The sequence below is a fragment of the Tachyglossus aculeatus genome, chromosome 27 (genome assembly GCF_015852505.1).
Source record: "Tachyglossus aculeatus isolate mTacAcu1 chromosome 27, mTacAcu1.pri, whole genome shotgun sequence".
NCBI lineage: Eukaryota > Metazoa > Chordata > Mammalia > Monotremata > Tachyglossidae > Tachyglossus > Tachyglossus aculeatus.
The window spans coordinates 3001100-3017417 of record NC_052092.1 but is presented as its reverse complement, the minus strand read 5'-3'; the positions used below and the strand labels follow the sequence as shown (position 1 = coordinate 3017417).

The window sequence follows — 16318 nt, the reverse complement described above, 5'->3', positions numbered from 1 at the left end:
CTGTCTGTCTGTGACCCCTCCCTGTCTGGCTGGATCATCAGCCTGACCCCGCCTGACATTTCCTCCGTTTTGCAGTGGGTAGTCCTGAAGCCACCTTGATAGATTTCCTCCATTTGGAGGAGGGACTGACAGAGTCTGCCTTTGAACAGTCTAAGTTATTGGGTTTCCCTCTTCGAAATCCCCCCTCAGGTTTTGGGTTTTTACCCTGCCCTTGGCAGGCAGAAGGAGGTAGAGTCCTAGAAGCCAAGGGAATCGAGGTTCTAATCTACAGCTTCTCTGAAGCATAGAGTTAAGTGATGAGTCAGAAGCCATTATTTCCTGGCCAGGGACATGGATGCTCTTGATTACTACTGGCTTGATGGTTGGGGGAGGCTAACACATTTCGTCTCCAAGTTTTGAGTCTTCAAAGGGTCCGGGCCCACGAGGTTACCCAAAGGGCTTGACCATTGCCGTCTCTGCCTTTGTGTTTTTCTCTGGGCCACTGAGGGTGGATGAGAGAGAGGCTCAGATCTTCAGGGCCAGGGGTGGGCAGGGGGGGCTCTTCCCTGAGACCCTGGGCCAGACAGCCATCCCCCAGCCCGACTTCCATTTCCCAGGGGTGAAACACGGAGCCTATGGGCACTGGCCCACCCCACGAGGGTGTTTCAGGGAGATAACAAGCCCAAACAGTCCCACAGCCTTTGTGTCCCCGGGTGACTGGTGGTCTAGTCCCCTGCCGGTGACCTGAACCCCATCCGGCAGCCTTCCCGCCTGTCAACACCCCTTCGTTTTCCAGAGCGGAAGCAACTATGCCTACCTGGAGCAGCTGGAGAGCCTGTCAGCCAAAGGCCGGCCGATCCCTGTGCGCCTGGACGCGCTGCCCCAGGTGGAATCGCAGGTGGCCGCGGCCCGAGCCTGGAGGGAGCGCACTGGTAGGACCTTCCTGAAGAAGAACTCGAGCCACACTCTGTTACAGGTGAGCGGTGGGGGGCCCCTGGGACCGCCCCGACGAGCCAAAGCCTTGGGCGAGGGCCACTGGTCCAGTCCCTCAGCCGGAGGGAAGCAGCAAGGTCAGCCAGTCTGTCGGGGAGGACTTATCCAGCACTCAGCACTGGGCCGACTGTTAGGGAGCGTATCACAATAGTTCCTCCAAGGAGCTCACAGTATAACGAGGCAGGAAGCAGAGGATCAGGGATGCCCTCCCTGTTCAGTTCTAAAGTCAAGTGGGCCAGGAGTCGCTCCTGTTTCTGACCAAAGCTGACTAGGAACTTGAATACTTAGGAGGCTTTGTTTGTTCTCCTGAGGAGGCCCCGTGCTCTCCGGTGGAATCAGCCCAGGTCTCCTGTCTCCTTTCCCTTTGCTCCCCTTCTTTCCGGCTGCCCGGGTCCTCATGTTCTCTCCTACCGCCCCTTCCATGTGCCACAGGTGCTGAGTCCCCGGACCGACATCGGCATCTACGGAAGCAGCAGGAACCGCCGGAAAAAGGTGAAAGAGCTGATGGAGAAGGATCTGGACCTGGATTCCCTGAGTGACCTGGAGGATGGACTGGAGGAGGCCAGAGACACCGCGGTGGTGGTGAGCGGCTCGCTGGGAGACCCAGCCCTTATCCTCGCTGGGAAGGGATGGAGGCCCTAAACTTGCTTATGGGTACCCAGGGGCCATCCAGAGAAAGACCTTGGGGCATTGGAAGACAGGGTGCTGTTGAGACCCCACCCAGTAGCTCATGGGAAAAGCAGCATATGGAGAACAGGGTCTGGATTGGGTCAGGCTGCTTTCCTTAGGAAGTGGAGAGCAGTGCAATGGGAACGATGATATTTATTGAGCAACCACTGGGTGCAGGACAGTGTGATGATCATCGGAGAGGCCTGTGGAGAGGATTCCCCACATTTATTGGTTGTGTTTAGTCTCCGGGGACGGACCCGGAGTGACCCCCCACCGAGGATTTCATATGCCCTCACCATCGGCCCACAAGGTCATCACAACGGTGTGTGGAGGGTCTCCTTCTTTGGGGCAGAGCATTGAACGAGGGTTGGCGGTAAACAGAAAGCCCAGAAATAGGAGAACTTCCCTGTGAGGAGTAAAGGTTGGGGTGGTGGGGAAGCAAGGGGAAGCCAAATACCGCAAAAACCAGTTCAGCACCAAACCTGACGCTTTCCCCTTCCCCCTCTCCTGCTGGCCATGCGGTGTCAGCATGGTCCCTGGCGTCCCGAAGATTTTGGGATTCTATGCCTGCTCCAGTGGGAGGACAGGACGGGACCGCTACGGTTGTGGAGGAGGCGAGGCATGCCCCGCCCCACCCCCTTGGGCTGGGGACTGAGGCTGAGCCTCCCTGCCTCACCAGCCAGGGGAGACAGCATGATTCCCAATTTCCAAGTGAGCGGGGAGGATAGGGAAGGGGGCAGAGGCAGGTCGGGGTTTGGGTCCCCCCCGAGTGCCCACAGTAGAGCTCTGCCAGTAGGGGAGGAGAGGGAGTGGGCAGACCATCTGAGCCCATTGTCCTTCTGGTTGTCGCCCCGTGGCAGGTGGCGGTTTTCAAGGACCGGGAGCAGAAAGAGGTGGAAGCCATGCACTCCCTCCGTGCGGCCAACCTGGCCAAGATGACCCTGGCGGACCGCATCGAGGAGGTCAAGTTCTGCGTGTGCCGCAAGACGGCCAGCGGCTTCATGCTGCAGTGCCAGCTGTGCAAGGACTGGTTCCACGGCAGCTGCGTGCCCCTGCCCAAGGCCAGCTCTCAGAAGAAGGGGTCCAGCTGGCAGGCCAAAGAGGTCAAGTTCCTCTGCCCCCTGTGCATGCGTTCCCGCCGGCCCCGGCTGGAGACCATCCTGTCCCTGCTGGTGTCCCTGCAGAAACTGCCTGTGCGGCTGCCCGAGGGCGAGGCACTGCAGTGCCTGACTGAACGGGCCATGAGCTGGCAGGACCGGGCCCGGCAGGCCTTGGCTACGGACGAGCTGTCGGCGGCCCTGGCCAAGCTCTCGGTGCTCAGCCAGCGCATGGTGGAGCAGGCCGCCCGGGAGAAAACGGAGAAGATCATCAGTGCTGAGCTCCAGAAGGCAGCGGCCAACCCCGACCTCCAGGTTCGTGCGGGACCCCGGCCCCCAGCCATGGGGTCTTCCCCCGAGCGCAGCAGATTGAGGAGACGGGGAGGGACGTCCGGTGCTTCCAGGAAGCGGGCAACTCCCACTGGCCACGGCTCCGTCTCGCTATGGGTTGAAGAGTCCCCGGGCTAGGGTGCCCTCTAGGCCACAGCAATGTGACTTGGGGTACCGGGACTCCTTCCGAGGTAGCCGGCTACCCGGAAGACCTGTGCTGTGGTAAGGTTAGAGGCCCTCTTGTAGGGGGCATCGGGACTGACCCTCGGACGCACCTGGGACCGGTCCTTCCACACGTCAGGTTGGGGGGCCTGACTCCCTTTGCCAGTGGGTGGCCCCAAGCCCTGACTTAAGCTCCTCTACGCAGGAGTGGCTAAAGCCTCAGCCAGTACAGTTGACCACCCAGACCTCTTAAGAAAAAGAACTTAAATACAAATGGCCCTCCTCTGCACACCTTCCACATCAGCATCACTCTGCTGTCTCTCTGGTATTAAATACTCACATTGTACCCAACCACTGTGCCAAGCACTGAACGGATGGAATGTCTGCCCAGACACAGGGGCTGTCTCAGAGGGGCTCATATCCCAAGAAGGAACAAGGATCTCATCCGGTTGATGGTATTTATTGAGTGTTGACTGTGTGCGGAACCCTAAATGAAGCGCCCAGGTGAGGACAGTACAGTGGTGCTGGAAGGCATGATCCTTTGTTTTATAGAAAAGGAAACTGAGGCCCAGAGAAGTTAAGTGGCTGGCCTATGGGCAGAGCTGGGTCTAGAGTCCTGGTTGCCAGTCCCGGGATGTTTGGGTTAGCACCCACCTGCTTCACCCTCTGCTGTCCAAGTCGGAGTCCTGAGGGAAGCTGTGCTGCCTGAGCCACCTCCCCTCTCCCCAGTGCCGCACCGTGCAGGGGTGGAGGTGGGAAGTGTCCGTGGAGGGGCCTATCACACCTCCCCGATTTGCCTCCCAGGGACATTTGCCCAGCTTCCAGCCGTCGGCCTTCAACCGGGCGGTGAGCAGCGGGGCCTCCTCCCCCCGTCAGACGATGGACTACGACGATGAGGAGACGGACTCGGACGAAGACATCCGCGAGGCATACGGCTACGACATGAAGGTAAGGACCTGGCTGCCCCCAGGGCAGGGGCAGTGAGGAAGCCCGAGGGTTCTGCCCCTCGCCTACCTGCAGTCTCCTGAGCCTTGACTCGATGGTGCAGAGGTTTGTCATTCAGGAATTTTTGAGCAACTCCAGCCGTGCCTGGCACTTTTTTCTAAACTCCCAGTCTTCCTATTGCCGGAGTTGAACTGCAGGGGAACGTGCAGGCCAGGGGATGGAATGGGGGCAGGAGTCCAGTCGGTAGGAAGTATGAAAAGCGGCATGGCCTAGTGGACAGGCCTGTAAGTTAGAGGACCTGGCTTCTGATCTTGGCTCCACCACTTGTCTGATGTAGGACTTTGGACAAGTCACTTGACTTCTATTCCTCCTTTTTAAATGGGGATTAAATCTTCCTTTCTCCAACTTAGACTGTAAGCCTTAGGTGGGACAGTGACCCGATTATCTTGCCATCTGCTCCAGCATTGAGAACCATACTTGACACAAAGTAAGTGTTTAACAACTACCACAGAAATACATAGATCAGAACTTTGTACCCAAGATGAGTGATGCCCTGCCCATAGGTCTGATGGCCATGGGGGCTGCCTGAGGTTCCCCAGTTCTCTGGAGCAGCCGGAGAAGAGCCCCTGATTTCCATTACACTTTTCCTTTCATCCAGCATTCCCACTTGCACCTTGGTTTTTCCAGTCAGGAGCAGCATAGTCTAGTGGGAGGAGCACAGGCCTGGGAGTTGGAGACAGGGAATGTGTCAGCCAACTCTTTCTCGTTGGACTCTCCCAAGTGCTTAGGACAGTGCTCTGCACACACTAAGCAACAAATACCATTGATTGATAAATTATGTGGACCGTGACTTTAGGATCCGGTCTCTGGTGCCAACTGTTCCTGCTATTGGGGTTCTCAGTGGAACCCCCTGAAGGCTGGCCACATCGCCGAGCCATCGGTAGAAGGCACTAGAAGGCAAACATGATTCGTGGCCTCAGAGAGCTTACAGTCCGATGCAGGAGGCAAGGAAAAAGGTATTTAAAGTGCAAGTGGGAGGAAGATCAAGAGAAAACAGGTAGCATTGCAGATTTGTTAGGAGGAAATAGCATGCAAAGTGAAGATGCACCTATATATTCACAAGTTTGGAGGCACATGTGAAAACACCAAAGTGCAAAAACTGGCTCTTGAGGTGACATGGCTAGGGCGTAAGGAACAAATTAGGGAAGGCTTCCTGGAGGAGAGGGGAGGGTGAGGAGGGCTCAGGAAGTCTTTGGCCTAGTGGAAAGAGCACAGGCCTGGGAGTTAGAGGATCTTGTTCCAATGCCAGCTCCACCATTTGCCTGCCGGGTGACCCTGAGCAAGTCACTTCACTTCCCTGTGCCTCAGTTCCCTTATCGGTAGAATGGGAAAACAGTACCTGTTTTGCCTCCTGCCTGCCTCCTGCTTAGACTCTGAGCCCCATGTGGGACTTGATTATCTTGTTTCTACCTCAGAGCTTAGTTCTGTGCTCGGCAAATAGTAAGTATTTAACAAATACTAATTATTATTATTATTACTAATAATAATAACCAGGAATCTATTGAAGACTGAGAGAAACTCTGCCATGGCTGGTTAAAAGGGTTTTCTGTGTATGCTGCACATCTGAAACCGTTTTCTCCCCGCTCATTTATAACAAAGCCCCACAAAATATGCTCAAAGCTTCTTCTGCCCCATGACTTTGAGAGACGGCTAATTGCCACGGGGGTGAAATGGAGCGACAGCACCTTGCAGATGTAAAAGCCTTGCTGCTTTCTCTGGGGATCTTTCCTCTCACGAATAGCTGCTTCCACGAGATGTAGTGGAGGTGGTTGCAGCAGGAGGTTGGTGTTGAGTTTCATCCTGGAAGCTCCAACTCGGCTGACGGTCGGTTCCATTTTGAGATCTGGCTGTAAGAATCACTCATTCAGTCATATTTAGCAGGCCCTTACTGTGTGTGGACTGCTGTACTAAGCACTTGGGAGAGTACAGTACCACTAAGTTGACAGACACTTTTCCTGTCCACAACGAGCTTACAGTCCAGAGGGGGAGACAGCATCGATAGACAGATGAATCAATGATGGGTATGTACATGAGGGCTGCGGAGCTGAGGGAGGGGTGATTAAAGGGAACAAATCCAAGTGCAGGGGCAACACAGGAGTAGAAGAGATAATGAGGGCCTATTTGGGGAAGGCCTCTTGAAGATGTGCCTTCAATAAGGTTTTGAAGGTGGGGAGAGTCTATCACGTGAAGAGGGAGAGTGTTCCGGTCAGGAAGCGGTCAAGCTGTCGGCGGTGAGCTAGACTAGAGCAAGGTACAGTGAGTAAATTAGCATTAGAGTAGCGAAGTGTGCCGGCTGGGTTGTAGGACGAAATCAGGGAGTAAGGCAGGAGGGAGCAAGGCGCCTACTCTGCAGAACGCTGGACTGAGCACTTGGGGAGAATTCAGCGGAGTAAGCAGCCACAGTCCCTGCCTCCAAGGAGCTTACAGTGGATTGTGTACAGAGCACTGGACTGAGCACTTGAAGAGTATAGAAGAGTAAGTGGCCACTCTTCCTGCCCTCAAGGAGTTTAGTCAACTGTGTGCCGAGCGCTGTACTTAGCGCTTGGAAGTGTACAGAAGAGTAAGCAGTCACGATCCCCGCCCCCAGGGAGCGGTCAAAGAAGAACCAGTGGGCCTTGCTGACCGCCCCTCTTGGCTTCCTCAGGACACTGCCAGCGTGAAGTCCTCTAGCAGCCTGGAGCCGAATCTGTTCTGCGACGAAGAGATCCCTATCAAGTCGGAGGAGGTAGTGACCCACATGTGGACAGCCCCTTCGTTCTGTGCCGAGCACGCGTATTCTTCAGCATCCAAGAGTTGTTCTCAAGGTAAAGCCCCTTCTGCTTCTGGGGGTGGTAGACGGGGTCTGAGACAGCAGAGGACTAGAGAGAGATGTGAGATGTGAGAGATGTGAGGCATTGATTAATGTCAATAAGAGGCATTTATTACGTGCTTACCATGTGCAGAGCACTGTACTAAGCGCTTGGGAGAGTACAGTGCCAAAGAGTCGGTTAACACGTTCCCAGCCCACAGGAAGGAGCAGCATGGCCTAGCACGTTCCCTGCCCACAGGGAGGAGCAGCATGGCCTGGTGGAAAGAACCTGAGCTTGGGGGTCAGAGGACCTGGGTGTTAATCCCGGCTCTACCAGTTGCTTGCTGTGTGACCTTGGGCAAGTCGCTTCAGTTCTCTGGGCCTCAGTCCCTCAGCTGTCAGATGGGGCCTGGTCGGTGAGGAGCCCATTCCTACTTGGGGTGTGGTCCCTGGGGGAGGCGGGCGTTTGGGCCGACAACACCCTTGCGTGTTGTTCTCACCTTGGCCTTGTATTCTCCACTCCGTGGACCCCCCGCCCTCCCACCCAGGCTCCAGCACCCCTCGGAAACAGCCGCGCAAGAGCCCTCTGGTTCCTCGCAGTCTGGAACCACCAGTGTTGGAGCTGTCGCCGGGCGCCAAGATGCAGCTGGAGGAGCTGATGATGGTGGGCGACCTGCTGGAGGTGTCCCTGGATGAGACCCAGCACATCTGGCGCATCCTGCAGGCCACGCATCCTCCCGCGGAGGACCGCTTCCTGCACGTCATGGAGGTCCTCTGAGCCGGCCCAGTGCTCACGGGCTGGGGGAGGGGGGAGGGGGCTCGCCCACGGCCTCAGAGTCCAATCCCTGGGGCCCCGATCTGTCCAAAGCAGCACAGCTTAGTGGATAAATCCCGGGTCTGGGAATCAGAAGGACTGGGTTTGAATCCCAGCTCCGCCACGTGTCTGCTTTGTGACCCAGGTAGGGGCGTCCACCTGAACAAGACGGGGGCAGATGTAGCCTTTGCCCTTCTGGATTTCCAGGGGGTCAGAGGTGTCCAGATGGAGCAAGACGGGGGGCAGACGTGGCCAAAGGGGGTTGGGCATTTCCAAGTGGCCCATAGGACCACCAGCGGGTCACAGGTGTCCAGTTGGGGCCTTGTAATATTGCCTCCCACGCTCCCATTCCCCTACCCTCCCTCCATCTCCCAGAAAAGCTCCGCCCTCCCAACACCCCCATGGCCACCGGTCTGGAGCTCGGGGCAGACATCCCGCTCCAAAGATGCCCCCGTTGATCTCTCCGTCCAGGAGGACAGCATGGAAGAGAAGCCACTGCGGATCAAAGGCAAGGACTCCTCGGAGAAGAAGCGCAAGCGGAAGCTGGAGAAGGTGGAGCAGCTCTTCCCCAAGTCGAAGGAGCTGAAGAAGCTGGACAAGCCCAAGAAGAAGAAGCTGAAGCTGAGCCTTGGCAAGTCGAAGGAGCTGAGCAAGCTGGCCAAGAAGCTGGCCAAGGAGGAGGAGCGCAAGAGGAAGCGGGAGAAGGCCGCAGCCGCTGCCGCCGCCAAGGTAGAGCTAGCCAAGGACAGCGGGGAGAAGAAGCGGGAGAAGAAGGTGCTGGACATCCCCTCCAAGTACGACTGGTCAGGCGCCGAGGAATCCGACGACGAGAACGCCGTTTGCGCCGCCCAGAACTGCCAGCGACCCTGCAAGGACAAGGTAAGCCCAGGCCGGGGGTGGCCAAGGGCCCCATCGTCCCCCGCCCCTTCCAACTGGCCACGGCCCTGTATGCCTGGTGACTAATTTCCGGGCCACTTTGGGGAGCAGCAGTGAGCCCCTGGGCAGGGTGAGCCCTCCCTCTGTCAGTCAGTCTGTCAGGGACACTTACTGAACTTCGCTGGGGTGCTAGGCTTGGAGTGTACGGCAGGCACAAGTTCCCTGCCCTCAGGGAGCTGGCTCTTACTCTCTGAAATGCTCAGTCCAGTGCTTTGCACCCAGTAGACTGGAGATGTGGAAGTGATAGCCTAGTGAATGGAGTGTGGCCCTGAGAGTCAGAAGGGCCTGGGTCCTAATCTCAGCTCCGCCACTTGTCTGCTGGGTGACTTTGGGCCGGTCACCTAACTTCCCTGGGCCTCAGTCCCCCCATCCGTAAAGTGAGCATTAGGATTTTGAGCCCATGTGGGACATGGACTGCATCCACCCTGATTAACTTAGCTTAGCAGAGTGCCTGGCACAAAATAAGCGCTTAACAAGTACCATTAAAGAAGAAGAGCGATCGTGTCCACTGACTCTGCTGTCCTCTCCAAAGTGCTCAGTCCAGTGGTCTGCACACAGTAGACTGAAAGCTCCTTGAGGGCAGGGATCATGTCTCCTAACTTTGTTGTACTCTCTCAAGTGCTCAGTGCACATAGTACGCGCTCAGTAAATAGCACTGGTGGATTGACTCACTGACAGAGGAGCAGGGGGAGATTGAGACTGTGTGCACCCAAGCCCCCGCAGGAATGAATTAGGGAGCGGCGGGTGCCAAAAAGTGCGGCGGGAGCCTAGAGCAGGAATGCCAGCAGCTGCCAGCCCGCGGGCATCTCTCCAGACCTTGGGCGGACAGCGATGGCATTCCCCGGGCTCCAGCCAACCTGGGCGGGAATCACCAATCTAAGCCCCTTCTTGGCTTCCCGTGGCGGCCGGTAAGGATCCCGGGTCCGAGCCGCTTCCTTTGGCGGCGGCAGTGGTTCCGCCCTCCCGAGACTGACATGTCACCACTGAGCCCAGGCCCTGCCGGCTCCTCGGCAGGGAACTCGGCCTCCGGCTTAGGACCGGGCAGCTTAGCGTCCCTGCCCCCTGACAGCCATTCCCGCCAGCTTCCCACAGGGCCCACTGTGGGAATGGGACACGAGGAGGGGATATGTGCAGCACCTGACCCCTGGGAAGTAAAGCCACTTAAGGCAGGGTGCCCGGCTCTGCTGAGCTTCGGGCTCTGGCTTCCCCCGGGCAGGGAGTGAAGCCTGCACAGAAGGAGCCGGCAATGGGGGCAGTAAGTCTGTCTGCCCCACAAGCTCTCCCTCCTCACATCCCATCTGATTTCTCCTCTGTGATCCCCGGTCCCCACACCAAGAAGATTTCTGCACAAGGCAGACTTCTCCACATCTCCCTCCCTAACCACCCCCACCTCTGGGCCACCTGGCCTCAGTGGGCACTAGCCTGGAACCGCTCCCCACAAACAATTGAGCCCAGAAGCATTTTAGGCAATCGTAGTCATCATCATTAAAGAATAATTAAGGCGCCGTGGGGCCTAGTGGAAGGAACCTGGGCCTGCAAGTTGGGGGACCCCCCATTCTCATCCCGGCTCCGCCACCTGCCTTCCGTGGGACCCTGGGCTAGTCTCTTCACTTCCCTTGTTCCCAGTATCCTCATCTGTAAAATGGGGATTACATACCTGTGGCCAACATGATGGTGTTATATCTCCCCCCAGCACTTAGTGCAGTGCTTGGTGCACAGTAAGCGCTGAACAGTGCAACGAACACCCCAGTCCCAAGACTGTTAAGCCTGTACATGTTAGGAGCCGGGACTGAGGTCTGACCCAGTTCCTGTTCTGGGCTGGGGTCGCCCGCGTCCAGAGTTTGGCCGGGGAGAGAGGGAGTGGGATTGAAGTGGGGTTTCTTGGGGTCCTGGAACTCCCCCCCACCGCCCACATCCCACCCCGGTCTTGTGTCTCGCAGGTGGACTGGGTGCAGTGTGACGGCGGGTGCGACGAGTGGTTCCACCAGGTGTGCGTGGGCGTGTCTCCGGAAATGGCCGAGAGCGAAGACTACATTTGCCTAAACTGCGCCCGGAAGGCGGGGCGGGGCAGCCCCTGCCCCGTCCCACCCCCTGCTTTCCTAATGAGCTACAAGTTACCGCTGGACGGCACCAAGGACACCAGTTAGCAGCGGCCGCAGCCCCGTCCCGCCGGGCCTCGGGGGAGACGGACCCCGCCGAGACCGCCCCCCCCGGCGGTCCGTCGAGGGCGGGGGCGGTCCGGATCCAACGTCGCCAGCTTGGAAAGCCTCGGGCCCGAGGGGCCTGTGGTCGGCGGCAGGGAGGGATGGCCCGTCCCCTGCCCCCGCCAGCTCTGAGCCGGATTCTTCTCCGCCCCGGGGTGTCCCAGCTAAGTACTGTCACGGCCCAGTGAGGTGGAGGGGCCTCCTCTGACTCTTCCGCCAACGTCCTGACTCCGGTGTGCCATGGGGGGCCGCACCCATCTGGGGACTTGCCCAAGCAGCTGGGGGGCCAGGGAGCATAGGCCTAGTCGCCTGCTCATGGGTGACGCGGGCCTGGCTGGGGGCCAGGGGCCAAGGGGTAGGTGGCGAGAGCCCCGGGATTCCCTCACCAGGCGGCCGCACAGCCCGAGAGCCCATAGGAAGCCGGGGCCTTGGTGGGGATGCTGTTCCCAGCCGGATGGGGTGGCGGTTGGAGCATCGCTTCCTGGACGGCACTGGTGTGCAGCCCCCTCGCAGTTGGGATGGGGGTTGGGCCGTTCAGAAGGCAAAGGAGCACAGAAGTCAGGCACCAGCGCCGGGCCTATTTACCAAAAAGAAACCTTCCTACCCCTTTCCTGACTGCGGCCTTCGAAGAGGACCGTCTCTCCCTTCAGCTGGCCCAGGTCATCTCAGCTGCCCCGAAGAGGGGCGGTCCTCTCCGCTCGAGTGGTTGGCGGGCCCCACTGGAACCTGGTGGCTGGGAACTCCTGTTCTCCCTGAGGAAAGGGGCTGGCTCGGAGTGTTCCCTGGGGCCCAGGCCCCCACTGCGGAGAGGAAGAAGAGCAAGACAGCGAGCTCTAACACCCACACATGGGGAGGAGTGCCGCCCGGCTGAGCTGCAGCGGAGCTTGCTGGGGCATCGGCCTTGCACAAATGTCACCAACGTCATCAGGCCTGAGGCTCGGTTACGGGGGCGGCAGCCGCCCACCCCTGCCCCGTACCGCACGGGGCCCATGCCGACCGCCTTCCTTGGTTCACGGGGGCGCCCAGGGGTCGGAGCCCAGGGATGGTGGTCCACTAGTGGCAGCCACATAGCACAGGGCGATAGAGGTTATCCCAGTTTCCCCGGAGGCCACAGGGTGGTGGCGCCTCTGGGCACCGAGGTGGTTTTAGTAAATCCATTTTTCAAAAGAAGACTTGTTTTTACTTTTTTCTAAATGTCTCTGACTACTGGCTGTTCTATACATAGAATATTTTTCTTTTTCTAATATGCATATGTACAAAAAAAAAGGCTATATTCACCACTGTTACCAACAGCATAGGGACAGGGTTTCCCACATCGAGAACTCCTCTGGGCGCCTCTTTTTGTTCTTCAGTTTTGCTTTGGAACGAGACCTTCCATTCCTTCCTTGTAGTGCCAGGAGCTGGTGGTCAGCTGCCCCACCCTAGCCCACCATCTTACCTTGACCAGACCCACCGTCTTGCTCTTGTTCAAATAGGTAATAGCGTTTTCTTGCAGGCCTCTGAGCTTCTGCTCCGAACGGGCCACCGTACCCCTTCTACCTGCCACCCCTGGCTTTCCATTTTTGGGCAGATGGAAGGGATATGGGCTTTGAAAAAGGAGGGAGGGGAACGTCCACCTGAAATGATGTGTGCTCTCTGTGCTCTCCCTGTCCGGCCCTGGTCCGTGCAGATTTGGGGTGGAGCGGCTGAGGGGGAGTGGGTGGGAAGGGGAGGAGCAGGGAAGGTCGCGTTCATTAAAATTCTGGCATTTCTCCCTGTCCCCGCAGATGGAAAATGGACCGCAAAATTCCCAGAGGCCTGGGGGGCCAGAGACGCCGCAGCGTTCTCCCAAACCGCACAGAGTTTCCGGCGGGGCTTTCTCCATAGGCTGCAATCTGGCCATTCCTGGGCCCCTTAATATCATTCCGATTTGGAGGTAACCAAAAACCAGCTTAGACCACCGGCCTAAGAGTCTTCCCCTCCTGGCGGACCTTGGCCCGCTCAACCGGAGAGCTCTTTTTCTGGGCCCCGTGATCTTGGAGGAAAGATGCCCCGTGGCTACGGGTTTGCCGGCTCTGGAGATTTCTCCAGTGTTAGCAGAATCACCTCGATCTGCTAATGCAGCTGGAATGATTGGACACAAACCACTAGTGATCCAGAGTCCCAGGAGCTTCGGGCCAAAGCCGCTTCTTGATGTGAACTGAGAATGTGGGAGTGATCCCTTTCATCCCCCTTGACTCTGGTAGGTCATATGATGGGGCCTTTGCTGTCCCATAGCCTCTGCAGCCTGTGGTTTGGGGGGCAGCCTTGTGACCGCTCCCCCAATCCTCTTCTCCAACTCCTATGGCTTGTGGAAGACCAGGGGTCCTCGGGCCAATGGGTCCTGGATCAGAGGTGGTCAGTCAGGGAGTACCCACACCCTGGCTCTCGGCGGGGACCCTTCCCCGAAAGTCTGACGAGACATCATCCACCAACAGCCGGGGATGGCCTCATCTGGCACTTCCTTGCTTCTGCCCCAATTCTGGTGGGGGGTTTCTGAGGCAAATTGTCATGGAAACCCGCAAGAGGGTAGTCTGATCTGACACTCCAGATTCAGACCCCCGGCCATTCCCCGGCTTGATGAAGTTTAGAACAAGGCCAACTGCTGTATGATGATCCTGGCGTTATCAAAGTGGGGCAGGCCGTATCTATTTAAGGACTTGGCCATTGCACCTGATTAATGATGGGGCACAGAAGAACCAGTTTTTTCTCTGTGGGCAGAGGGGGCCAGGGCAGGGCTGGATCTTTTCAGCACTGCTTGGAAAAACCAAGGCCTCGTCAGAGATCGGGCATGAGCTAGTCTGGGAGAGCAGAAAACTGGCCCCTGAGGAGAGGGGGCGACCCATGAGAGGAAAACGTACTCGATGGCCTCAATCCATCAGTGGTACTTCCCGAGAGCTTACTGTGTACATAGAGCACTGTACTAAGCACTTGGATTTGTGCAACGCAGCCGGTTTTGGGGCTAGACCTGAAAGCAATCTCCCTTTCCCCCGAAAGTGGCAGCTCCCCACGATCTGGAGGAGTGTTTGTACAAACTGCCTTCCCCAAGGCTAAGACTCTTGCTACCCCACAAACACCCGAGGCATTAACAGAAAGTAGTAGGAAGGAGCTGACCGGGAGAGCAGCATTCATTTTTCCATGCCAGTCACCGTTGTCCTAATCCAGGGCCTGGGAACAGATCCAGGCCCCTTCCCTTGTTTCCTCTCCAGATTCCAAACACGAGCAGGCACCATGTTAGGAGGAAGGGGCCAGTAGGGTGCTTTTAGCAACAGGTTAAATCAAAAGAGGACCTGCAACCCAAGTTTGAGGAAGGAGATTGGGGTTAGAACCACCGTTGGTTGAGTGCAGGGAGAAAGCCTGGCTCCAGGTGATGCTGAGACTGGCACGATGTAAAATGGCTGGGGCCCACTGGTTTGCTCTCATCTGACCCCCGATGACCCCCAGCCTCTGTTAAAGAGCCCTGGGAGTCTGGGATTACAGGGGAGACGGAGGATAATCTGCAGACCGCAGACCAGAAGGGAACTGTGGCTTCCTGCCATCCTGGGGATCCCGGATGGTGCAGGTGTGAGCCCGGTGGGGTGGGAAGTGAAAATCTGGATTCAAGGCAGGCTCTGATGCCTCCTGTCCTGCCAGGTCCACCCACCTATGGGCTCCTGGGGAATAGGTGGCACCTGCGAGTGTGACCCTGTCCAGCCGCCTTTATTGGTCCATCACCTGCTTTTCCCTAAGGACACTCTATGGTCCTGCCAGGGCCCTTGGGGCCTCACAACAGCCAGAACTTGGACTTAATGGTTTTGTGATCTACTGAGCCCGAGACAGAGAGAGGCAGACAGGCAGTCACATGGGCAGTTAGGAGTCGGAAAAGGAAACTCGGTCTCCGGCTCAAGTGGTTTTCATCGGCAAGCTTGCCCTCCGGGTTCACAAGCCACCAGTGGGTCAGCGTGGCCGGCTGGAATGGCCTGGAGGCAGGTTAGCGGGGACGGAGGGATCAGGGAGAGGTGGGCGGGCGGCTGGCGGGCAGCTCACTTCTTTCGTCCAGTCTCTCCCCGCAGATGGGCGGGCAAGTGCTCCGAAGCGACCGGTCTCAGGGTAGCAGAGGAATCGCATGCAGCCTAGCCCTGAGCCGGGGCCAAGGGTGAGGGGAGCCCAGCACAGAGCCAGTAACCCAAGACCATGGTCATTGCCAGATCAGTGTCCCCGGCGGCCTCCGTGGGAACTGGTGGGAACCAGTCGGACTGGACTCCGGCCTCGACCGGAACGTGAGGTGGCGGTTTTGCCCAGCGACCTTCCCTCCGCTCCATCATGCGCGCCCCCTCCGAGCAGGGGAGCTTGCTCCCCGGAGGCCGGATGCCCAACCTGGAAAACGGTTGCCGGCCAGGGGTGACTTCCCTTTTTCTCTGCCCACCCCTGTCTGGAGGAGCGGGAGGAGGAGACAGAGCTTGCTCCCGTTTTCCCTCCAAGTCACCTAAGCCATTGAGGACAGGGCACTGCTTCTCTTTCAAAATTTGTGCCGGCGGGCTCTCTACGCACCCCTCCACCCCTGTCTATCCCTGTATTGTATAGGCTTGGCTTGCCAGAATCAATCCATCTTATTTATTGAGTGTGTACTGTGTGCAGAGCACTGTTTTAGGCGCTTAGGAGAGTACGGTATAACAGAGTTGGTAGGCATGTCCCCTGCCCACAAGGAGCTTCCAGTCTAGTGGAAGAAGGCAGAAGATGCTTCCCTAATTCTGCCGCCACGTCCCAGCCCAAACACAAGGCAAGAAGCAGCATTCAGGTGGGGCTGAGCATGCAGGGCTTTGGTCGGGCCAGAGAGTGGGGCCGGGCGGTGAGCGATGGGTCCAGCCACAATCCCAAGGAGAAGACTCGGCAGAGCAGCAGGGCTATGGGCCGGTCTGGGTCCCCAGGGATTCATTAAATCGTATTTCCAGCCTGGATCGACCCTCCCTCTGGGGCCAGGGACTGATTCCCAAGCAGGGAGAGGTCATGGGCCAGGAGCCCGGCTAACTCACTTTTGAGGTTTCCCCACCTTTTCTCTCAACTGGACTAGCACCTTGCAGTTTCTCTTGCTCCTGTAAAGTCTGATTTTTGAGGTCCCCTTAGGGCAGACAACCCCCAGAGTTGGGAGGGATCCCAAGGCTCAGCCTCCTGCCTCCACAGGGACCAGCCTCACCCAGGAGCCTGACGTTTGGTGAGGCGACTTGCCGTGGGGTCGGGGGGTCCTCAGGTCAGCCCCAATCTCCTTTCAGGACAATAACAATAGTAATTGTGTATTTGAGCGCTTACTACGTGGCAGGCACTGTACTAAGCACTGGGACAGATA

The 16318-nt window shown here is 57.7% G+C and overlaps 1 protein-coding gene across 4 annotated transcripts in view; it reads left to right on the top strand.

The window, feature by feature from the left end:
* Positions 1-16318, top strand: part of KDM5A (lysine demethylase 5A) — a 54408-nt gene extending 38090 nt beyond the window's left edge. For 2 of the 4 annotated variants that reach the window (XR_005456429.1, XR_005456427.1), the window contains 9 exons: positions 776-955; positions 1405-1554; positions 2502-3053; positions 4035-4178; positions 6880-7039; positions 7572-7792; positions 8309-8716; positions 10714-12452; positions 12744-16318. Coding sequence is in view for 1 of the 4 variants with exons in the window: in XM_038768011.1 (XP_038623939.1) it covers positions 776-955; positions 1405-1554; positions 2502-3053; positions 4035-4178; positions 6880-7039; positions 7572-7792; positions 8309-8716; positions 10714-10920 (2022 nt within the window). In the remaining 3 variants the exon portion in view is untranslated. Of the gene's footprint in view, positions 1-775; positions 956-1404; positions 1555-2501; positions 3054-4034; positions 4179-6879; positions 7040-7571; positions 7793-8308; positions 8717-10713; positions 12658-12743 lie in introns of those variants that run through there. The other 2 variants (XR_005456428.1, XM_038768011.1) reach the window with 2 other exon arrangements.